We start from the raw sequence: 22595 nt of genomic DNA on the forward strand, positions 1-22595 counted from the left end.
GAACCTGCAAATTAATCATATCTTACTTCAATCTAACATAGAAAGAAGAAAATTAAAAGTCTAATATGTTATTCAATAACATATACCTTGAAGCGTAGCCATTGAATGAAAGTTCTATTGTGCTTATCTGGCAACCACTTTGTTCTCTTTCTAAATTTTGGATAAGCGGTCTTGATGTGGATCATATGTTCCCTACATGACACGAAAAATTCAAGCATTACGGTCCCAAACATACAAGATAAACATAAGGAATAATTTAAAATGGAAACTTAAAGAATAAAACTCATACTCGATATAAGGTAGGACTTCACTGTGCAACCTGATAATGGCTTTGAAACTCCTATCTTCTGACTTGATGGCACTCCAATTGTACTAATATCAGATAAATGTTCGGTGCAAAATTCTACAGCTTCTTCAGCTATATAACGCTCAGCAATGCAACCTTTTGGATGAGTACGGTTCTGAACATACCCCTTTAGAACTTTCATATATCTTTCGAACAGATACATCCATCTAAAATAAATTGGCCCACATAGACAAACTTCTCTGACAAGATATACTACTAGATGAACCATGATATCGAAGAATGAAGGTGGAAAGTATTTTTCAAGCAAACACAAAGTAACTACTACATCTTCTTCCAACTTATCTAGCTTGGAAACATCAACCATCTTTGCACATATAGCATTGAAGAAAAAGCACAAACGAGTTATTGCATACCTTGCAGGCTTCTCCAAAATAGAACAAATGGCCACAGGAGCAATTGTTGCATTAAGGTATGACAATCATGTGATTTAAGGCCAAGAAGTCTTGAATCTTGTAAAGATACAAGATTTTTTATAATTGAAGAATAACCTTCAGGGACCTTCATACCATAGAAAGAATTGCAAACCGCTCTCTTCTCTGCTCTTGACAAATTCCAAGGCCCTGGAGGTAAACGAGTACGTCTTTCTCCATACTCGGGTTGCAAATCAGTTTTGACCCCCCATGTTCAATAAATCTAACCGAGCAGCAATCCCATCGTTATTTTTTTCCAGGGATCTCCAGCAATGTACCAATGATACTATCACAAACATTCTTCTCAATGTGCATAACATCTAGGACATGCCTCACAGGAAGGTATTTCCAATACTCGAGATCAAAGAATTTTGACTTCTTCTTCCAACAAACTCTGTCACCATCATTTTCACGCCCACCTCCCCCTTTTTTCGAGCCCCATGTATAATTAATACCTTCAACCATTTGTAGCACTTCTTCTCCGGTTAATGGCTTTGGAGCCGTGTCATATTCAGGTTTCCCATTAAAAGCTGCACGCTGCCTCCGATATTGATGATATGTTGGTAACCATTTTCTATGGCCGATGTAACCAATTTTATGGCCATTTTTCAACCTGTGACTAGGTGTATCATCACCGCATATTGGACAAGCTTTATATCCTTTAACAACACAACTAGATAAGTTTCCATAGGCGAGGAAATCATTAATTGTCCACAGTAATGCAGCTCTGAGTGTAAAGTATTCTCCTATATGTGCATCATACACTCCTCTAATCCCATCCCACAGAGATTTTAAATCATCAATCGAAGGCTCCAAGTAGACGTCTATATCATTTTCGGGTTGTTTAGGACCGGAAATCGATAAGGTCAACATCATGAACTTTCGTTTCATGCATAGCCATGGTGGGAGATTATATGTAACTAAGATAACTTGCCAGCAACTATATCTGCTTCTTAGAGAACTGTGGGGATTGAATCCATCAGATGAAAGAGCCAATCTCAAGTTTCTCGGTGTTTGTGCCTGATAAAACACGGCCACGAGCTGGCCGAAGGAGCCCTTTCTTTCGGCCCTGGCACTTGTTCGCAGAGGCTGAAACACAGTGTTTCGTCAGGGCATATTCGCCTTCCTTAAAGAATAAAAGAAGAAATGCTAAGGCATGATCATCTCGGCCTCAAACGTAGGCCGAGGCCGAGGCCGAACAAAATTGCGGCCAAGGCATTAAAGGCAAATCATCACGTGACAACAGGGTCCCAGGCTTCATTTAATGGAGTAGTGCCTGTTTAATGCAGCAAACCCATTGGCCACAAAGTAGCATTTAATGCATGAGGAAAGGTGGGAAGTGACTAAAGTCAGGATTGGGTAATGAAAATCAGAGTCATTAGACGTGGACATTCTCACAAGGATTCTGACAGCTTGAGATGTTGGTTCACCAGCTATCTAGGCAATAAATGCGTCTCCACGGCCAGAGGTTCAGAACCCACGATTGAGCTCGGCGGCCGAGATTCACCGGGATTTCTGGGGTCTCACCACCATACTTCACGATCCCAAATGTCGATTGGACTACCCACTTGCGCTAATCAGACTCCACTATGCGCAAATTCAGCCTCGATTACTCATCCAGGGACTCTTCCTATAAATACAAGACTCGAGCTACATTCAAAGGGCAAACACCAAAACAAGCCTCCCACGGAGCAACTTATTTTTTCCTGTAATGCACTTTCAATATCTTTACTTGCTTTCCTAGGAGTAGTGTTAGGTTGTAAGCAGAATCCATTCATCAATATATCATACGACCCTTGATTTTCAAGGCGCCGGAGCACCATCCTTGTTGTTCGTTCATTCACCCCATATATCACACGACCGTCGCTCCCTGAGCAGCGCGCCGGAGCATCGCCCAAAATCCATCACCAACACCATCACTCGACGGCCTTGTAGTTCAGGCCGTGAACCTAACAGCCGAGACCAGTTCCTCTCTCGGCTACAATCGTTTGACCAGGAAGACAGATCAAACAGGCGCACCATTCATCCATCCAACACTCATCGAAACATCAACGCACGGTAAACCGTGCTGGCACGCCCGCGCACAACCGCACCGCACCCAAAAGCAGGAAACCCCGTGTTAACGTACCTCCCCTCGGCCCGGAACTCCAAGCCGTGAGATTTGCGCGGCAGACACTCGGCTCATTACCAAACTCGGGCCATTTATCATCAACAAGTTTCCAAGACGGGGAATCCGCCGGATGAGACATCTGACCGTCAATTGATTTTCTAGCTGCATGCCAAGTCAAACTCTTAACTGTCTCATGTGAGGAAAATAGCACACCACCTTCGGTGCCACACTCTCTTTCAAGATTGAATCTTTGCCTTCCTTCCACCTTGAGATACCACAAGTAGGACAATTAGTTGAATCTTCATACTCCTTCCTATACAAGATGCAATTATTGGGGCATGCGTGGATTTTCTCATAACTCAGCCCCAATGCACACAAAGTCTTTTTTGCCTCCTACATAGAGGCCGGTATTGTATTTCCTTCTGGAAGCAAATCGCCTTGAAGTATCAATAATTCTGTAAAACAGACATCACTCATCCCATGTTTTGCCTTCAAATTATACAACTTCACTAATGCCGATAACTTGGTGTACTTTCTACAACCAGGGTACAATGGTTGATCTCCATCCCCAATCACATTGGCAAACTCATAAGGATCGGATCCAAAATCACCAAAATCATTATCATCCATCTCTATTTCTTCAGACACAAAACTGTACCTACTATGGTCATCATCTTCTTCAACATTTCTACTAGCATTAGTAGTTGCTTCCCAAGGTTCTCCGTGAAATGTCCAATTCTTATAGCTTTGGTCAACTCCATTAAAGTACGTATAAGTGATCCCTTATAATTCCAACCCTAAAGAATTTCAAATTCACACATTTAACACATGGACAATAGATATGTGTTGTAGTTAGAAGATTTTCTACAGAAAATTTCAAAAATGCTTCCACCCTTAACTCATATGCCTTCGATCTTCTATTCGAGTGCATCCATGACTTATCCATCTCCGACACTATACCCTATTATCTATAATAAAGTGAAAAAACAAGCAATGACCATCACTATAACAGATTATATAGGGTTTTCATAGCAAGTAATATAGTATACAGACAACGGTTTTTAAACAACAACAGACGTATTGGACATATATAGACGACGGGTTTTAAAAAATGTCATCTAATGTTAGCAAAAAACAAAGGCAAACAAATTGAAACACGACAGTAGTTAAAGAAAACCGTCGTATAGAAAACTACAGACGACGGTTTGTTAAAAAACCGTCGTCGTATGCCTAAAAAAGCATCCTAAATATCGAAATCCCAGTTTATTTTCAAGAACCCAAAATATATTAAGAACACAACATATACATTAAATCCATGAACCCATACCTCCGACAACATTAAAAGATCGCAAAACATATATCTAAAACCCTTTAACACATAACTGAATATCATTCAATGAATTTACAAGCATGAGATTAGGGTTTGTACTTACAGGTAGGCAGAGCTCACAGATTATGGCCAATTTGGATTCGACGGAGCCTGGAGGGCCCAACTTTGAATTAGAGTTGAAGTGAGAGAGCGAAATGTTTTAGGTCACAGATTATGGCCAACTTGGTTCAGGGTTACAAGTATAAGACTTAGAGCGAAATCTGAAAATTTTAGGTCGCGGGGAAATTTATAGAAAGCGCGCTCTTTAAAACATCGACGGAAAACAAAAAAACCGTCGTTAAAATTTCAAAATAAACATGACGCTTATTACATTAAAGACGTCGTGGTAAATCTGTTTATGACGCAAAACCAAAACACCGTCGTTAAAAATTCAAAAGAAATATGACGCTTATTACACGAAATGCGTCGTGGTAACTCCTTACGACACAAAAACAAACAAAAAAAACTGACGTATTAGAAACTAAGTATATATGTGGGGTTTGGTTTTGCTGGGATTCGAACTCGTGCGCGAACGGGTGGTATGAACGGAAAATTAAATAGACAAATATACCCTAAACCCTAAACCCTAATAAATAAAACCTAAATTATATATTTTTAAAAAAATAATTTTAGAAAAGGGATTAGGGTTTTAGGGCCTAAAATATCTCAACCATAAAACCTAAACCCCAAAAATATTCCTTTAACCCCCTAAACCCTAAACCCTAAACCCTAATCCATCAAACTATAAGTGATGTTGTGACTCATCAAAACATTTTTTTTTTTTGGAGGTCATTTTAAATTTGTATAACTCAAACTGCATTTTTGAAAGCTTCAGGGGGAAGAAAATATCTCAATGACTTCATAGGAGTTGACGTTGCATTTTTTGGAATTATTTTAAATTTATTTTGAATATTTTGAATTAAATAGAATAAAGTATTCTTACAAACACCAACAAACCACATCGGCGTTAAGAAAGTAAAGACGTTGTAAATCGTAATAAACGACTTACTTGTAAAACAAACATCGTTTAATGGCGACTTACTTGTAAATCGTAATAAACGACTTACTTGCAAAACCATGGCGACTTTTTCACCAAAACCGACGTACAAACTTTATTCCACGACTTAAACTCTTAACTTATCGCAGTCTAATTTCAATTAAACCACGTCGTCTGTAGAACTAAGAGCGTCGTCATTTTGAATAACCTTTTACGTCTCTTTTTAAAAAACGATCATGTTGTTATTCGTGTACAACGTCATTTTAAAGAAACGACGGTTTAGAAAGCGCTCTTAGTAAATCATCGATGGAAAACAAACAAAACGTCGTTAAAAATATAAATAAACATGACGCTTATTACATTAATACCCTAAACCCTAAACCCTTAAAAATAAACCCTAAATTATATTTTTTTTATAAATAATTTTAGAAAAGGGTTTATGGTTTTACGGCCAAATATATATCAACCATAAACCCTAAACCCCAAAAATAAACATTTAACCCCCTAAACCCTAAACCATCAAACTATAAGTGATGTTGTGACTCATCAAAACAATTTTTTTTTTGGTGGTCATTTTAAATTTGTATAACTCAAACTGCATTTTTTTTAAGCTTAAGGGGGAAGAAAATATCTCAATAAATTAATAGGAGTTGACGATGCATTTTTTGGATTTATTTTAAATTTATTATGAATATTTTGAATTAAATGGAAATAAACACAAACAAACCACGTCGGCGCTAATAAAAGAACGACGTTGTAAAACTTAATAAACGACTTACTTGTAAAAAAAACCATCGTTTAATGGCTGTCACCGACGTACAAACTGTATATCACGACTCAAACTATTAACTTATCGCCGTTTAATTTAATTACCACATCATCTAGGTCATTAATAGCATCGTATAAATATCCTTTTACGTCTGGTTTGTTTCAAACGAGGACGTTGTTATTTTGTACAACGTCAGTTGTAATAAATTAAACATGCAATAAACGTCATCTATACTGACTTGAGACGTCGTCTGTAAATGTACAGTCGTTTTTTTTATTCCTTTCATTTTATTTATTAACCAACGTTTGTACTCCATAAGACAACGGTGTTTGATATAATTATGTCATTGGAACGTTTATTACACGTCGGTCACGCAATTTCTTTTTTTTAAATAACGAAAACCTCAACAAATTTACAGGGAAAAAAAGGATGTATATTATAGACAAAATTTGTACAAAAACTTGTCTAATTCTAACAAAATTTGTACATTATATAAAAATGTTAAGTGTTCTAAAAATCCTCTACTCCATATGAAGGCAAACAAACTCTGCACATTCTTTCCTCACTTCATCAATGACTTCTTGGGGGTATGGCGCTTGATCTTTTCCCTTCGCAAACTGCAATCCATAAACAATGATTATTTAGGCTTTATAAATACACAGAAATTCAATATTCGATAACCACAGATGACGCTATTTTTCATTTACCGACGTAGTATATCGATGCAATAACGGTATTTTTGAATTTACCATCGTTTGATAATACAAAAAACCACATAAAATAAATCTGAAAATTTTCTTCTTACCATCTTCTCAAACTCCAGGGAAGGATCCATGATGATGTCTCTCATAAAGTGCATGACATAATAGCCACACTCTACACTGCTGGGTTGCTTTGGTGTGCCTGGTAGAGTTTTCCAAATAGGTGCTTTACGGCCTTGTCTGCCTATGTGTGAATTATACATTTTGATACAATGTTCACTATATTTTTGCCCTCCTCATCAACAACTCGATTTCCGGGCAGTGGATCCAGAAAATACACAGTCTCCTTCTTTGCTCTCACAATGATCAAGACCCATGACGGCTGCACAAAATAAATATAAAGGTTAAACAGTTTTATATGCATTGCATCATACAAACAAAATCCTGTTAAGGAGACTAACCCTGGATTGTAAGGCATCATGAAAATCTGTTCACCATCTATCTTTTGAAGTCGATTGGCTACCAAACGTGATCTGTCAGTTAATGTCCCAGAGTTGGCACTAACTTCAGCAGGGTCGATAAGGCCAACCATGTTCACCATATTTGCAGATTTCAAATTATCAAATAGGCACCTAAATATATGAAATGATCACATGACTGTTTTTTTTTTTTTCAACAGAAAGGAGAGTATGAAATGAATACTTGATAAGGAAAAACCTCATATATACTGCAACCACAGTAGCCCCAATTTCTTCCATGCCTGCAAACTGTGTAATATCTTCATGCAAGATGAAGGTACTACGATCTTCACCAAACACCTCCTTCTCAATTGTAAAGGTCATAATCTTCTCCTGAGGCTTTAGTGTCGTTTCCACATAACGACAAAGGGATTGTAAAGAAGATGGCACCTCCAGCTTTGAATAATCAGGTACTTCAGTATTCTGTTTAAAGAAATAAAGCAACATAAAGTGATGTGGTAAATCAATAAACACGACGGTTTAAAGAAAACACCGTCGTCTGAAAATAATTTACACGACGGTAACAAAACACCGTCGTGGTGAAGAATTTATTACGTCGTATAAAAAAAAAATCCGACGTCTAATTCAAATGCAAAATTCATAGATAATGAATTTACCTTTTCAATTTGCTATTCTCCAACACTGGATTTCTGTTTTAATAAATAAAGAGAGATATATAAGAAAGCTTGTACAACAATTTAAACAATTTAAAAATTCAATTAAAAACAAAACTGCCGTGGAAATTTAAAACAAACGACGATTTAAAGAAAATATCGACGTCTGAAAATTGAAAAACAAATGAAAAATGCAAAGTTATGAAAATTTACCTTTTCATCTTGCTTTTCTACATCCCTGGATTTCTGTTTTAAGAAATAAAGAAATATATATAAGATAAATTGTACAAAAAGTAAAAAAATTAAATTAAACTGTCGTGGTAAGGCATAACATAAGACGGTATGTAAGAATTACGGACGTCTAAAAACCATTAAACGACGGTAAATAATAAACGTCGTGGTGATTTATCTATAACGTCCGTAAGGACTAAAACCGTCATCTAAATCACCATAAAAATTTTCAAAAATCCAGATTCCAGAGTGTACCAGCCTTTTTTAGCAGAAACACAAATAACAGCAATTGCAGATAAAAAGAGTGTGTGTGTGTGTGTGTGTGTGTGAGAGAGAGAGAGAGAGAGAGAGCGATACAGAGAGTGGGATTGTGTCAGTGAAGATAGCTTGTAAAACAAGTAAACTAAATACGACAATAACTCAATTCTTTCCACCGTCGTGGTATTGCAATCCAAACGACAGTTTATTAATAAACGCTTCGTGGTATGTAATTTCAAACGGCGGCAAATGTAAACTTTCGTCGTTTTTTAATCTAACGATTGAGATTCACAATAACGACGTCTAATGGCTTTTTGAAAAACAGAGAATTCAAAGTTCAGAGATGTTAGCATTTCATCCTGCTTTTCCCCATTCTTGGCAGTATCATCCTCAAAATGTAGGGCTCTCACATCAAGAGCCCTAGAGTAGCTTGCTTTGTCCGACATTGGATTTTTGGGACTTTGCTCTTGACCTTGGATTTCACAGGGGTTAGTTTTCAGTTTAAGCATGCTTGGATCAAAATTGGGCAAGAGTTGGGAAAGTTGACTCAGCAAATTTTTCCTCTCAGCTTCTACCAATCGCTTGGTTCTAGCCTCCATCTTTAAAGTCTCTTCTCTTGATCTAGCCTCCATCTTCAAAGTCTCTTCTTGAAGGACAAGTCTTACACTTTCCTTTAATTGATCGGCAAACTTTACCCTCTATTGTCTAGGTAAATTAAAGTATTGCCTAGTAGAAATCCCAGCCCCTACCCCTCTAACTCTTCCTGGATGCTCGGGACCCAAAGCCATTGTCAACACATCATTACTTCTAGATACAGTAAGAGTGCCTTCAGAGACTTGTTTTTGCAATTCATCCTAAAACAAAGACATATTAAAAAGTCAGCATAAGAAAACACACGACGGTTATGTATAAAAAATGACGTATTATAACATTACACACGACGCAATAACATAACAATCGACGTAATCATACATTTATCACGATGGTACTTAACTACCAGCATGGTTAAAAGTTTCAAACTACGTCAATAATAAACCACCGACGTCTTATGATATAATAACAAAAATAGAGTAGTGATTCCAGATTCAGACCTTTAACGATGTTTTTAAAAAAATTTCGACGTAGTAATATTATTCACACGACGCAAAAATATAATAGAAGATGTAATAAGACTTATCACGACAATACATTTTAATAAAAAATTAAAACAGAGTGAGTAGGCTTACAATTAATTTTGCTTTCTCTGCAACCTTTGGATCCGGGATGTTACTGTGTTTGTCTTCTCTAGCTTTCTTCCATAAGGTAGATCGATCAATTTCTACCCTGGGCATGGTTTCCTCCAATTGATCCTCCAAACCAGCATATCCTTTTCGAGACAATCGATGATTGTACTCAAGTTTCTCCCTCCTCTGTGCTTGTTCAAAATGCACAGACACAAATTGTTCGGATAACCTTGAAGTTACATCCCAGTCTGCTTTCTCTATGAATTTATATAATTCAAGGGGTTGGCTTAATTTCTCCTTCTCCTTGATGAATGGAAGGATATGATGCCTCGTTAGTGTAGACTTGAAATCCTTCCATTTCTTGGCATCAGAAGATAACACCAGTTTCTTGCCCCCTTGACCTACCACAAAAGCCATCTCAACGGCTTCCCAAATCTGCTCTTTTATATCCTTGGGGATTTCAGCCCATTTCTTGTCCACAGGTGGGACTCTGGAGCGTGCCAACACACCAATGTAGGACTGCATCTCAGTATGTGCAGGGCCACATTGTTTCCCCCTTTTATTGTACTCAACAACTGGCTTGATTTTCTGATATTTTCTCTTCACAACACGGGGCATTGTGCTTATACCCCGACTTGACTTTGGCTCCTCAGAAAATGTTGTCGTGCTACCTAGTTCTGTCTTAGCAGATGAAACAAACTTCATCTTCTTCAGGGACTTGGCTTGAGGATTTACAACTTTAAGCTCCTTACCCTCATTTTTTTTCAAGCCAGAGTCCTTACTTTGGTCTTGAGAAACCATGGTTATAGACAAATCAAACCTGCAAGTGAAAATAGTTCAAAAAAAAAAAAAAAAAAAACACACGACGGTTATTTATAAAAAATGACGTATTATAAAATTTCACACGATGCAATAACATAACAATCGACGTAATATACATTTATCACGACGGTACTTAACTACCAACGTAATTAAAAGATTCAACCGACGTGAATAATAAACCTGTTGTTAATTTATATTAACTCGCAAGTGTACGTGCCAATCAGTAGTATAGCAAGACAAGTACGAGGTCGTACCCACGAAGACTGAGAAGTTCAAATTAGTTATGTACTTAGATTACTGAATTCAAGAAGTTAAGAAGTTAAGTCTAAAACAGAATTTAAAGTGAGATTAGTTTGAGACAGAAACAAAATGAAATTGGAAATTGAAGTGAGAGTGCTTGTGTCACATCCCAGGATCGGCGTTAATTGAACAAATCGTCGTGGTTAGTACAAATTATGCGGACAGTAGATTTATAGTTATTGTGGTAGTATACTGTAATTAAAAAGTCGATAAATTTATCTTTACCGTCGTGGTAAATATAATTAATACGGCGAATTGTTTGTAATTTACGGTCGTCGATTCCTTTGAATTTATGCATCGCTGACTAAGAAAATTTGGTCGTTTTTATTCATGAGTTAACACGGCGGCTGATTTTTAAACCGTCATCTTTACTTTCTAAGGCGGTGGCTTCATAGATGCAGTCGTTGTTTTTTGGTTCTGATTTTAACTAGGAATAAAACCTTTTTAATAAGACGACGCTTTTTTAATTTGGTGCGTCATGTTTTAAAAATATCTATGCGGTTCCCGGTTTTTTAGGTGTTGAAGTTATGTATCTACGACGGGTTTCTATTACCGTCGTCTTTTAAAAAACGACGACGGTTTTTTGATCTATCGTCGTTGTTTTCTGGTCGTCTTTTGCACTTTTTGTAGTAGTGTATGAATGAAATATTGTCTATGGAGTAGGTTTTATCTTGTCTAACCATTTGTCTACTTGAGCCAGGCCCTTAATTTTCAATGATTCTTATAGAATTGACTGTAAGATTTTCATGAGGGTGGTTTGGAATGACTAGATTAAATTTTAGGATCACGTGCTGATGTGGATGTGAACTGTGGACGGTTGTTACTCATATATCCAAATGGAATCAGGGGAAAAACTAAGGGTATTAGAACATTGTTAGTGGTCGTTACAATAATGGAACCCCATTCAAACCAGCACACTGATATTTCTTGCAGACATTATTCTATACATATTTTTTTTTACTATAGTCTGGAAGATGGAGATATATTGAGCTTTAAAAGTTTACCATCTTATGCCAATGTTCAAATAAGGGATGAGAAGTATGCATTGTATATGGTGAAATCTTTAAACTCCTTGCAAAGGAAGACTTTTTAAGTGATTGAGATTCATATGGCAATATTGGGTGGTCCACTCTATTTATGAGTCAACCTAAATCATTTAAGCAATTTAGATGGTGATGAAGGTTGGAAAATTTGATTTATGGATGCTACTTTTCCTGCAAAACATCATATGAAATAACTATTAGAAAATTGTAATTTACATTGACAGAGTAAATTAAATAAAATTAATGAAATTACAGCAAAATACTTATCTTTTGGAATGTAGAACTTAGTCTCTCTTGATATTTTAGTAGAATAATAGTTTTAGGTTACGGCGTGTAGTCATTGTCCTTAAGAGTAGATTTCGCCCCTCGGAGACAATGTCTCGGTGTAGCAAGGTTGTATGGCAGCCTACCCTCCAGGATACAACAACCTATAACCCTCAACAACTTGAATCTTTCCCTCAGGGTTTATATGAAAGGAAAAAAAAAACCTCATATATCATTTCCTACTAAAGAGAATGGGCTTAATATATAGTTAGTCGCCTTAACAAGAAGCTAAGGCATTAAAAGAAATAGTAATAAAACCATGATCGCATATCTAAGTTGTCACTGTATCTTCTCAATTATCAATAGGAACCTCTTTAAGACAATAAGAGGTCTCCGCCAAAATTTTATACCAACCATCACAACTGGCACCCAATTTTATCATGTCAAAATGAAAACAAAATGAATTAGTCCTAATAATAATACATCAACATATATTTTCTTTATAAATGAATTGTGATCGTATAAGCAAATTTCACACATATATCAACATGTTTGCCATTAGTACTCATTTACTAATTACTTACTGTAATATCAAGGGTATGAAAATAAAGAACCCCCAAATTTTCAAATATTTCAAGGTAGAACACATTCCTTCTATGTTTCCAACATGGGCGACCAAAAAATAATTTACTAAAGTAAAAGAATTGCAAGACAACAACCTCCACAAATTAATGAAAATTAACATATCCAACATTTTCTGCAAAATACTTACATGATTCACGTACTGTAAGTCTGTACTAAGCTTTTATGCAATAATACTAACCTTGCTCAGCCATGGTAATTGTAGAAGGTTTCGGTAATTTTGTAGAGAGTCTTCTTTTCCTATGCAACACCTTAATTTCTCTTTCTCTAGATAGGGTGAGATCTGAATTGAGAGTGTGTTTGCTGCAAGGGAAGGGACCTCTATTTATAGATGCATCACTACGAAAGCCTTGCCTATCAAGAAGCATTTGAGTGTCCTTTTTGCATTAGAATAGGTTTGTTTCAATCCATGTTATATTAGGAATCCTTATAATACTTGTGTTTAACTTTAAGAAGCTTTGTACAAGTATTATCTTATATAGCTTTTGTTTTATTTCCTGATCAATCAAAAACTCGAATCCTCTTAGGATTAGAAGATCATATTTTATGAATTAAGACAATAAATATCTTACTCGTACCTCATAGGCCAATAAGCCTCAAAGGATTTAAGGCTAAAATCCTTACACCATACTAAAAATTAAATGCTACTTACAATGATATAAATTTATCATTTTATTTGAGTCTTTCCTATATATACATGGTAATTGACTCATTATGGCTCCTGTTTCGTTGTAGAATTTCCTCTCTATCAAAACAAATCCACTGCGAAGCGTCGGTGTTTAATGGGCCAGAACAAATTGATAGAAAGGCAGCTAGTAAAATCTATTAATTCCTTCAACAATGTATTAGAAAAATTACAAAACAATAAATTCTTGTAAAGCCGAAGTAAATATTATGAAGAATTGAAGAGCTGTCAACGTCAATATTACATATATACCATAAAATCATTGTTAATAGGCATTAAAACTAAAATTAATATAAAGAGCTTAATTCCCAAAAACATTGATAAGCCAAAATAAGAGGAAGCTTCCGTTTTGTAGTTATCCTAAAGCTCAAAATAAAAGCTAACTGCTATTACTATAAATCCCATGTAACAAACTAGTGAGCTTAGGATTGCAAAATTTAACGTAAAAGAAGTAAAGCATTATGTAGAATTTAACTGGTCATATACTTTATATATTACAATTTAGAGCAACACAAGGTGGAGATCACTTATCTTGATGTTCATGACCACCATGCACTACTACAAAAAGTTAAAAAGACGACGAGAAAAAGACGACGGTAGAACAACATACCGTCGTTGTGTTTAGAAAGACGACGGTAACAGAAAACCGTCGTGGATAAGTGACTTAAACAACTAAAAAATGGAGGTCCGCTTGAATATTTTTAAAACACGACGCATACAAATAAACAAGCGTCGTCTTATTAAAAAGGTTTTCTTCAGGGTTAAAATCTGACCAAAAAACAACGACAGCAGGTATGAAGCCACCGACGTAGAAAGTAAACACGACGGTTCAAAAAAAAGCTTCTGTGTTAACGCCTAAATAAACACGACCAACTGTTCTTAGTAAGCATCGTATAATATAATGGAATCCACATCGGTATATTACAAAAAAAAAAAACGCCGTGTTAAATCAATGTACCATGACGCGAGAGATAAATTTATCGACTTATTATTTTGGAGTGTACTACGACGATACCTACAACACTACTGTCGTATAGATTAGTAGAGAACCACGACAGCAGAAGAGTAGATAACGAGGTCTAAATAAGAATATCCACGTCATATTTACTATATATCAAGATTTAATAACCACGTCGATTTGTTCAATTAGCGACGTCTAATATTTATTTACCATGTCTTGACGTTAAAATTACCATCATATTTATTCAATTTATACGTCTGTCTTCTCTGTAAACCGCCGTCTTAATTTTTTTCTTTTTAAGATTTACTTATTTATTTATTTTGGTAGCCAACGACAGTAGATCAACAAAATGACAAGAACTGAGAAAAAATACGACGGTTTATATAGAAAACCGACGTCATATGAAAATTAAAATGAGATCCCACGATGTATGAAATCTTACCATTGAGAAAGACAATATTTTAAATACACAAAATCCAAAACGAAACCATAACTGAACTGACGACAGCAAACTTTGAGAAAGACAATGTTTTGAAAGTTAATGATGTGTGCGTTTTGGTGTCTTTGAGATACACCAAATCGCATACATCATTAACATCCAAATTATTGTCTTTGAGATGTGAGAGAGAGTGATGATGTATGTGTGTATGTGAGAGAGGAAGACGTGCCTCTAGAGAGGTCAGAAGAACTTGGAACCCTAAATGAAAACTGAAACTGAAAGAAAACGTGAAATTTATACAATAAATCTTTAATAACCACGTCGGTTTTTTAGTTATAGGAACGCTAAAATAAGATTATCACGTCATCATTTGTTAAATTACCGACGTATAATATTTATTTACCACGTTTTGAAGTTCAGATTATCGTCATATCTATTCGATTTATACGTCTGCCTTCTCTGAAAACCACCGTCTTAATTTTTATTGCTTTTTAAGATTAATTTTTTTTATATATATTTTGGTAAACGGCGGTCCTTATATAAATACCGTTGTCTAATTTTACAAAACAACGTCATTTATTTATTCAATAACCACGTCGGTTTCTTTAGTTATGGGGACGTTAAAATAAGATTCACAAGTCGTAATTTGTTAAATTAGCGACGTATAATACTCATTTACCACGTCCTGAAGTTCAAATTACCGTCGTATTTGTCTATTTATACGTCTGCCTTCTCTGTAAACCGCCGTCTTATTTTTATTGCTTTTTAAGATTAATTTTTTTAAAATTTTGGTAGCCTACGCTCCAACACTTTGCTAATATCTTTCTTAATATCTTCTGAAGTAAAGAGAAAAGAAAAATCAATAAGAAAACCACACAAGATCATCAAACAGAAACATGTATGCAAACCAGAATATCTTTTCTTTCTTGCACTCAACTTTTCTTGACTTGAAAACTTCTCTTTTATTTCGTTGTCAAAGAGGGAACAAAAACCTTTACTGTTGGCTGCCCAGAAAAACAAAACTCCAACTTTGCCCACTTGCAGAAGTAATTTGAATCACAAGCTCAAATACCCCTTTGGAGAAAGCAGCAGCAAAACCCACTTCCAAGACAGTTAATTTTTAATTATTGCTTCCAAGAAAAATGACGACGGTTTATATAGAAAAACGTTTAGCGAACCACGTCATTTTTGGAATACAAAAGAAGTCGTTGACTTTTAATTAACCACGCCGATCAACTAAAACAAGGTAACATTGAATTTAAATAACCACGTCGGTTTCCTTGTACTAATGGTCGTTGACTGTACAAATACAACGACGGTTGATAAACAAGCACCATCATAACATATAATATCAGGTCATTAAAAGTCAACTTCTGTCGTGTAAAACTTAAATAACCACGTCGGTTTCGAAATTCCAAAAGTCGTTTGGCTTTATTAATAACCACGTCGGTTCCTACTATTTTTGCGTCGTTATAACTACATATTAGGGCGGTTTTTAATAAAACCGTCGTGTTATTGAACCCTGGGAAAATATATAAACTTTTTCGTCACCTGACCTAAAGTTCTACATTCTAGCTCACCGATAAAATATCTCAGTTTCCCTCTCAATTCCCAAAAGCAGCTTCGTAATCATCATCGTCTGAATCTCGTCATCGTCATCGTCATCACCTTCGTCCTCAAATCACCAAAGTTAACGTCGGAAGGAAACTTTCTTTGCACGCCAAAGGTATTTTCTCAATCTCATTTCATTTTTTTCAATTTCATTTGATGAGGGTTTTGAAAGAACGAGTCTGGAAACAAGACTCCGTCAAAATGATGAAATCTTTCACTGGTTTGATTAAATTCATTGGTCCATTAACCTCACGACGCCTGAAGACGACAGTTCTATCTTGTTTGCAACGTTAGAATCGACACACCACGACGGTAGTTAGATCCTACCTAATGCAATCTGCACGACGGTGGTTAATAACCGTCATGGTGTGGCGATTAATACGTCGGAATCAAAATAAAACCGTCGTCTCTTGGGAGAAAGAACTCTACATTTTTTCTGTATCACCTCTTAGTGAGACGATGGTTGTCTCTTTTGGACGTGTTAATGTGTAATCCACATCGGTTATTAGTCTTAATAACCGACGTGGTGTAACAATTAATACGACACTAACGACATAAAACCGTCGTCCTATTGTCATACCATTTTTGGTTAGAAATGTTAATAAGACGTCGGTTGTTCTATATAACATCGTGGTTTTTTTTGTACGACGTCGGTGTTGTTCTGAAACTGTCATCCTAAATTCAATATCACGGTTGTCTTTTTTCAACGTCTTTTATTTAGTTTTACATCGATCGTTTTAATTAACTGTCGTTGTTTCTCTTACAGGTTATTTGAAAATGGTTTCGAAATCTCAAAGCAAGGAGGCTCAAGTGTCAAAAGGTCCTAGCAAGGATGAAGCCAAATCAGTTCAAAGCAAACCCACGAAGAGGATGAGATTTTCTTCAACCTCTGATAATGACCCGAGCTCAGCCACATTTGTTGAGGAGCCAAAATCGACTCGCGATATCAACACAATGAGCCGTGTTGTGAAAAGGAAAATTCAGAAGATTAAGCTTGTGGTTGAGTTCAATAAAAGAGGCAGACCACATGGCAAGGCTACCGTTGAGATGCAGTCTTACATTGGTGTTTTGGCACGCACCAGAGTCCCTCTTGTGGACAAGAAATGGACTCAATTGCCCAAGGACCTGAAGGAGCAGATTTGGGAAGCTGTTCAAATGGCTTTTGTTGTTGGGGAAGGGTGCAAGAAGATGGTCCTGTCGTCTGCCGCCAAAAAATGGAAGGATTTCAAGTATAACGTAACTAGGCAGTATATCCTTCCATTCGCACATGACAAGGAGAAGTTAAAATTACCCCCTGATCTTTATAAGTTCATAGAGAAATCGCATATGACAAGTATATCCTTTCTAGGTTATACAAGTCGTATTCCTTCAATTAGGGACGTGGATAATTAGTTTTACGGAGGTTTGTGTTTTGTTCTTGACATATAATATTCTTTAAACATCTAATTGTTAATAAAACCGCCGTCTAATATTGTACAAGGTGTCATTTTACAATATAAATATAGGGTTTAGACGTCGGTTGGTTATATTTTCTGACGTTGAAGGATTTAACGATGTCGGTTATTATCCGTCGTTTCATGACGGTTTGAAAATCTTCTAGACGACGGTGGATTCCCGTCGTCTATTTCGATTTTTGTAGTAGTGATGGGCATTGCGAATGCCAATTACCAAGGTTTTGAGCACAAGACAACGAGTTTAAATAAATATTTCGTCGTGCTACGAATGTGTCATTTAATAGCCAACATTACTTAACCCACCGGAAAGGCATGAATGATTAGGAATTTTGTTATTTTATTTATGGATACTACTTTTCTTGCAAAACATCATATGAACTCATTAGAAAATTGTAATTCACATTGATAGAGTAGATTAAATAAAATCAATGAAATTACAGCAAAATTCTTATGTTTTGGGATCTAGAAGTTGGTCTCCCTTAATACTTGAGCAGAATAATAGTTTTAGGTTGAGGCGTGTAGTCACTGTCCTTAAGAACAGATTTCGCCCCTTGGAGACAATGTCTCGGTATAGAAAGGTTGTGTGGCGGCCTATCCTCCAGGATACAACAACTATGACCCTCATATGCGTAGACTTGCAATACTTGGATCGGATGAACAACTCGAATCTTTCCCTCAAGGTTTATATGAAAGGAAAAAATAACCTCATATATCATTTCCTTCTAAAGAGAATGGGCTTAAATATATAGTTAGTCGCCTCAACAAGAAGCTAAGGCATTAAAAGAAATAGTAATAAAACCACATAATTGTCTGCTTGTTTTCACAAACTTAACGGCTATAATATCACCAAATTAATGGCAAAACAAAGTAGCAATTGCAAAATAGAAATTGGTCAACCAAAACTGATGCAAATGAATTTTGAATTCAAATCTTTAAATGCCAAAGGCATTGAAAAACAACTAAGTTTGTATGAAATTGCCACACCAAAGCTTGTAGAATAAAGCTGCATAAAGACCTTTAAAACAAATCAATAATTATCCCAATTGAAGACTAACGTTGTTCCAACTAAAACTCACACAAATAAGCTTTTGAAATCAAAATTAATATATACAATCAGATCATACCACTAAATTCATATAATAAATTTACAAAATAAGTTCAGTTTTAACTTGTAATTAAACCACACAAAATCTGGAAACATAAAATAAATTTTGTATTTTAAAATACTCACAAAAATTCCAACAATGGCAAGCTTTAATTAGGCAAATTTTAGATAGCTGATGAGTCTTGAGTTTTATCAAGTTGTGTTTCTGCGGCGCTAATATATGGTAGACACTAGCATGCCTTCATTTATGTTGACTAGTTTGAACTAAGGGTGTTCGAGAGATGCTTGATTTATTTTCATTTTATTTGAAAAATCATGAGTATGGAGGATAAAACCTTCACGACTATCCGGAATTCGTTATTTCTCATTTGTGGGTTTTGAAGAAGAAAGAGACGGAAAATAAACCCAAGTAGTTCAAGCTAAGCTAAGTTGGATTTTCCGGCGTGTGTGTGCTCACTTAGATACTGGTTACTTTACCACACGTGGCGTTAGATTATTCCAGCGTGTGGTAAAAGATCAAGACACTATGATTACTGTTACTTTACTATGCGTGGCGTTGGACTCTCCAATGTGTAGTAAAGTAACGGGTAGAGGGGAAATGATTATTATACTATATCGGGAAAAAGATTCATGTTTAAAAGAATTATGTTTAGTACATTTTGATTTTAATTAAAGGGAAAAGATGATTCTAGAATTAACTTATTAGTATTACTGAAAAAGATTGTATGTTATCTGAATCGTGATTGTTGATATAAGAACTACGTGTGGTTTGATTCCTCGCAAAGGGGTACGTAGGTAGCTTGGGGTTTTCCCTAGGTGCAGCTGCAAACTAAATTTTATTTATGGAACTTTAATTTGGTCATTTGGATCTAGTCTTTCTTTCTTTTGTTTTTTATGAGTTTGGTTTTGACTTTGTTGGTGGTCCTGAAGCTCAATTGAAACCGAGGCATGATTAAATGATTGTTCACATTCTAGTTTGAACTAAGTGGGGGTTGTTAAAATGTGTTTGTATTTAAGACATGTATGAAACCCGTTTTGCATTGATGTATAATTTGGGCCCAATCTTTAGACTACTTGCAATTGTGTTTGGATGGTAAACGCACTACAACACAAAAACCCTTCTATGACGTATGATTTGCGTCATAAAAGGCATTTAATGACGCAAATCAGGCGTCGTTACCCGCGTCGTCGAAGGGGGGGTCATGGAAACTTTTTTAAAACACGACGTCTGTTCCGCGTCATGGAATAGGGTTTCAATGACGCGGATAGCGCGTCATGGAAACGTTTTTAGAACACGATGTCTGTTCTGCATCATGGAATAGGGTTTCAATGACGTTGATAGTGCATCATGGAAAAAATGTTAAAACACGACGTCTACGCTGCGTCATGGAATGGGATTTCAATGACGCGAATGGCGTGTCGTGGAAACTTTTTCAAAACACGATGTTTGTTCCGCGTCATAGAATAGGATTTCAATGATGGGGATATCGTGTCGTGGAAACGTTTCCAAAACATGACGTCAATTCCGTGTCATAGAATGTGATTTCAATGACACAGTTTAGACGTCATTGAAATTCTTTAAATATTTTTTTTAAAAAATAAAATTCTTAATATATATATTCCATCCTTTTCATGCAAGAAGAAATTAATATATAAAAAAAAATGAGGAGAAGATCAAGGGGTGCTGGAGAATGAGTGAAGCAAGTATTATTCACCAAATAACCCTTGTCTGACATTTTGAAATTGCCCAATTCAATGAAACTACACCAACCCCAACCCGTATTCAAGGCACTGAACCAGGTATAATTCGCTGCAAGCACACACAAAGGAAAACAAAGGGAGACTAATCAGGATTGAGAAGAAAATTAAAAAGAAAGAGGAAAAAACAAAAGTAAAAGAAGAAATATATATTAGGCCACATGTTTACATTTCAGACTCATATGGTTGCCGTTCAATTGATCTACGATGCGCAGAGTATACTCTGTAAGTAATTGGGAGCCAGGAGATAGCTTTTCTGGATTAGCTAATATTAAGTAAACAGAAACATGAGTATTCTTTACATTGTCATCTCCATTGGGATAGAGGTCTATAGTCCTGCAACCACACCAACAAATTAATTAAAACAGAGGAACTAATTAAACAACAAGTTTAATTAGATTAATAATTAAGAAGGCTTAATTAATATCATCAGAGATACCTGCCATTTCTGCCCTCCTGCAGTGAATAGTTCTGATTGCAAGCATTCGGATTTTAACATTGAAAACCTCTCAATCTTCCAACAATGCTTCTTCATAAAAGCCTTGTTGATCCTTGACAGACACTCTGCCTTGGACGCTCTTCTTTCTTTGCAAACGAAGACCTCGGCTCCAAAAACACAAGTATCATCAATGAGATAGCCATTGGAAGCGACAGAAAATGCTTTCAGAGGGATAAATCTATCGAAACCCACTTGGAGCATCGCCCCGTTCAAGCACATCTTGTTCATATTAGCATCTGATAAGCAAGAAAAATCAAGAGATCATGAGCAATGCAAGTGCAACACAAGAAGTCTATATCTGTTGGATGGTTGCATGAGAATTAACTCCAAACAGATAGAAGATGTGTAATGAATATATACCCTGAAGAACCAAGTAGATTACCTTATTCTGATCAAGCAAAAACAATCTAGGATAGGGCGAGAGAGGAGACGGTGGGGAGAGAGGGTTTCATTTATTTCTTAACAATTGGGTGTGGGACTTTACAAAAACAAAAAACAATAATAATCAGACATTTGGGAGTATTGAAGCGGATAAGATGAAAAAAAGAGCGCCAAGTTAAATTTTGGTGAAAAAAAGAGCGCCAGACTTAAAATTTTGTGGGGAAAGAAATTTCAGATCTATGACACGCATAAGACGTCGTTAATAAATATATCTATGACGTAGAATATGCGTCGTCGAAATCTAATTTTATGACGCGTAACATGCGTCATGAAAATCAACGACGCATAATCAGCGTCGTGTTAAAAATTTTCCATGACGTCTCCTAAAATTTTGTGAATTAAAAGTAGCGGGTGAATTAAAATTTTGTGAAAAATTGGGGGGAGAATTCCCAACTCTATGACGCAGAACCTGCGTCGTCTTAATTGTTTCTATGACGCGTCTAACACGCCGTGGATTTTATGACGCATGTCCTGCGTCATTGTATAAGTATTTCATGACGTGTAGAAGACGTCATTAATTTAAGAAAAATCTATGACGCAAGTCCTGCGTCGTTGTATACAGTACATCAATGACGCAGGTCTTGCGTCGTCGTATAAGTACTTCATGACGTGTAGAAGACGCCGTTAAATTCACAGTATTAATGACGTATGATAAGCGTCGTCTAAACGTACTCAAATAATGACACACATTCCGCGTCATTGAAAATGATTTTAATGACGCATCAAACAAATGTCGTGATAACGGTGTCATAAACTCATTTCAACGACGCATTTTAAAAACACGTCATAGTTTATCACATTTAATGACGTGTATTTTTGATGCGTCATTAAATCTGCGTCATAAAAAGACACTTTTTTTGTAGTGACGTCACAGGATGAAAATTTGGAAGTTATTTTGTGTTATTATATTGAGCATTCATAAATTTGTCTGAGTTCATTATTTGCATTGTTTAATGTATTATTTGAAGGATGGAGGCCTATTCTGTAAACTGTGTGATATTGCA

The 22595-nt window shown here is 36.0% G+C and overlaps 1 protein-coding gene across 1 annotated transcript; it reads right to left on the reverse strand.

Moving 5' to 3' along the window:
• Window positions 1-8613: 8613 nt before the first annotated feature.
• LOC148297722 (MATH domain and coiled-coil domain-containing protein At2g05410-like) lies at window positions 8614-22197 on the reverse strand. The gene is made up of 7 exons (XM_088247924.1): window positions 22157-22197; window positions 21511-21557; window positions 21095-21386; window positions 20821-20987; window positions 20579-20703; window positions 9123-9198; window positions 8614-8816 (listed from the first exon to the last, which is right to left on the reverse strand). Exons 1-7 carry the CDS (start codon window positions 22195-22197, stop codon window positions 8614-8616), a joined length of 951 nt encoding a protein of 316 aa, XP_088104050.1.
• Between the last annotated feature and the right edge of the window lie 398 nt (window positions 22198-22595).

The sequence above is a fragment of the Prunus avium genome, chromosome 1 (assembly GCF_965620075.1).
Source record: "Prunus avium chromosome 1, drPruAviu1.hap1.1, whole genome shotgun sequence".
Taxonomy (NCBI): domain Eukaryota; kingdom Viridiplantae; phylum Streptophyta; class Magnoliopsida; order Rosales; family Rosaceae; genus Prunus; species Prunus avium.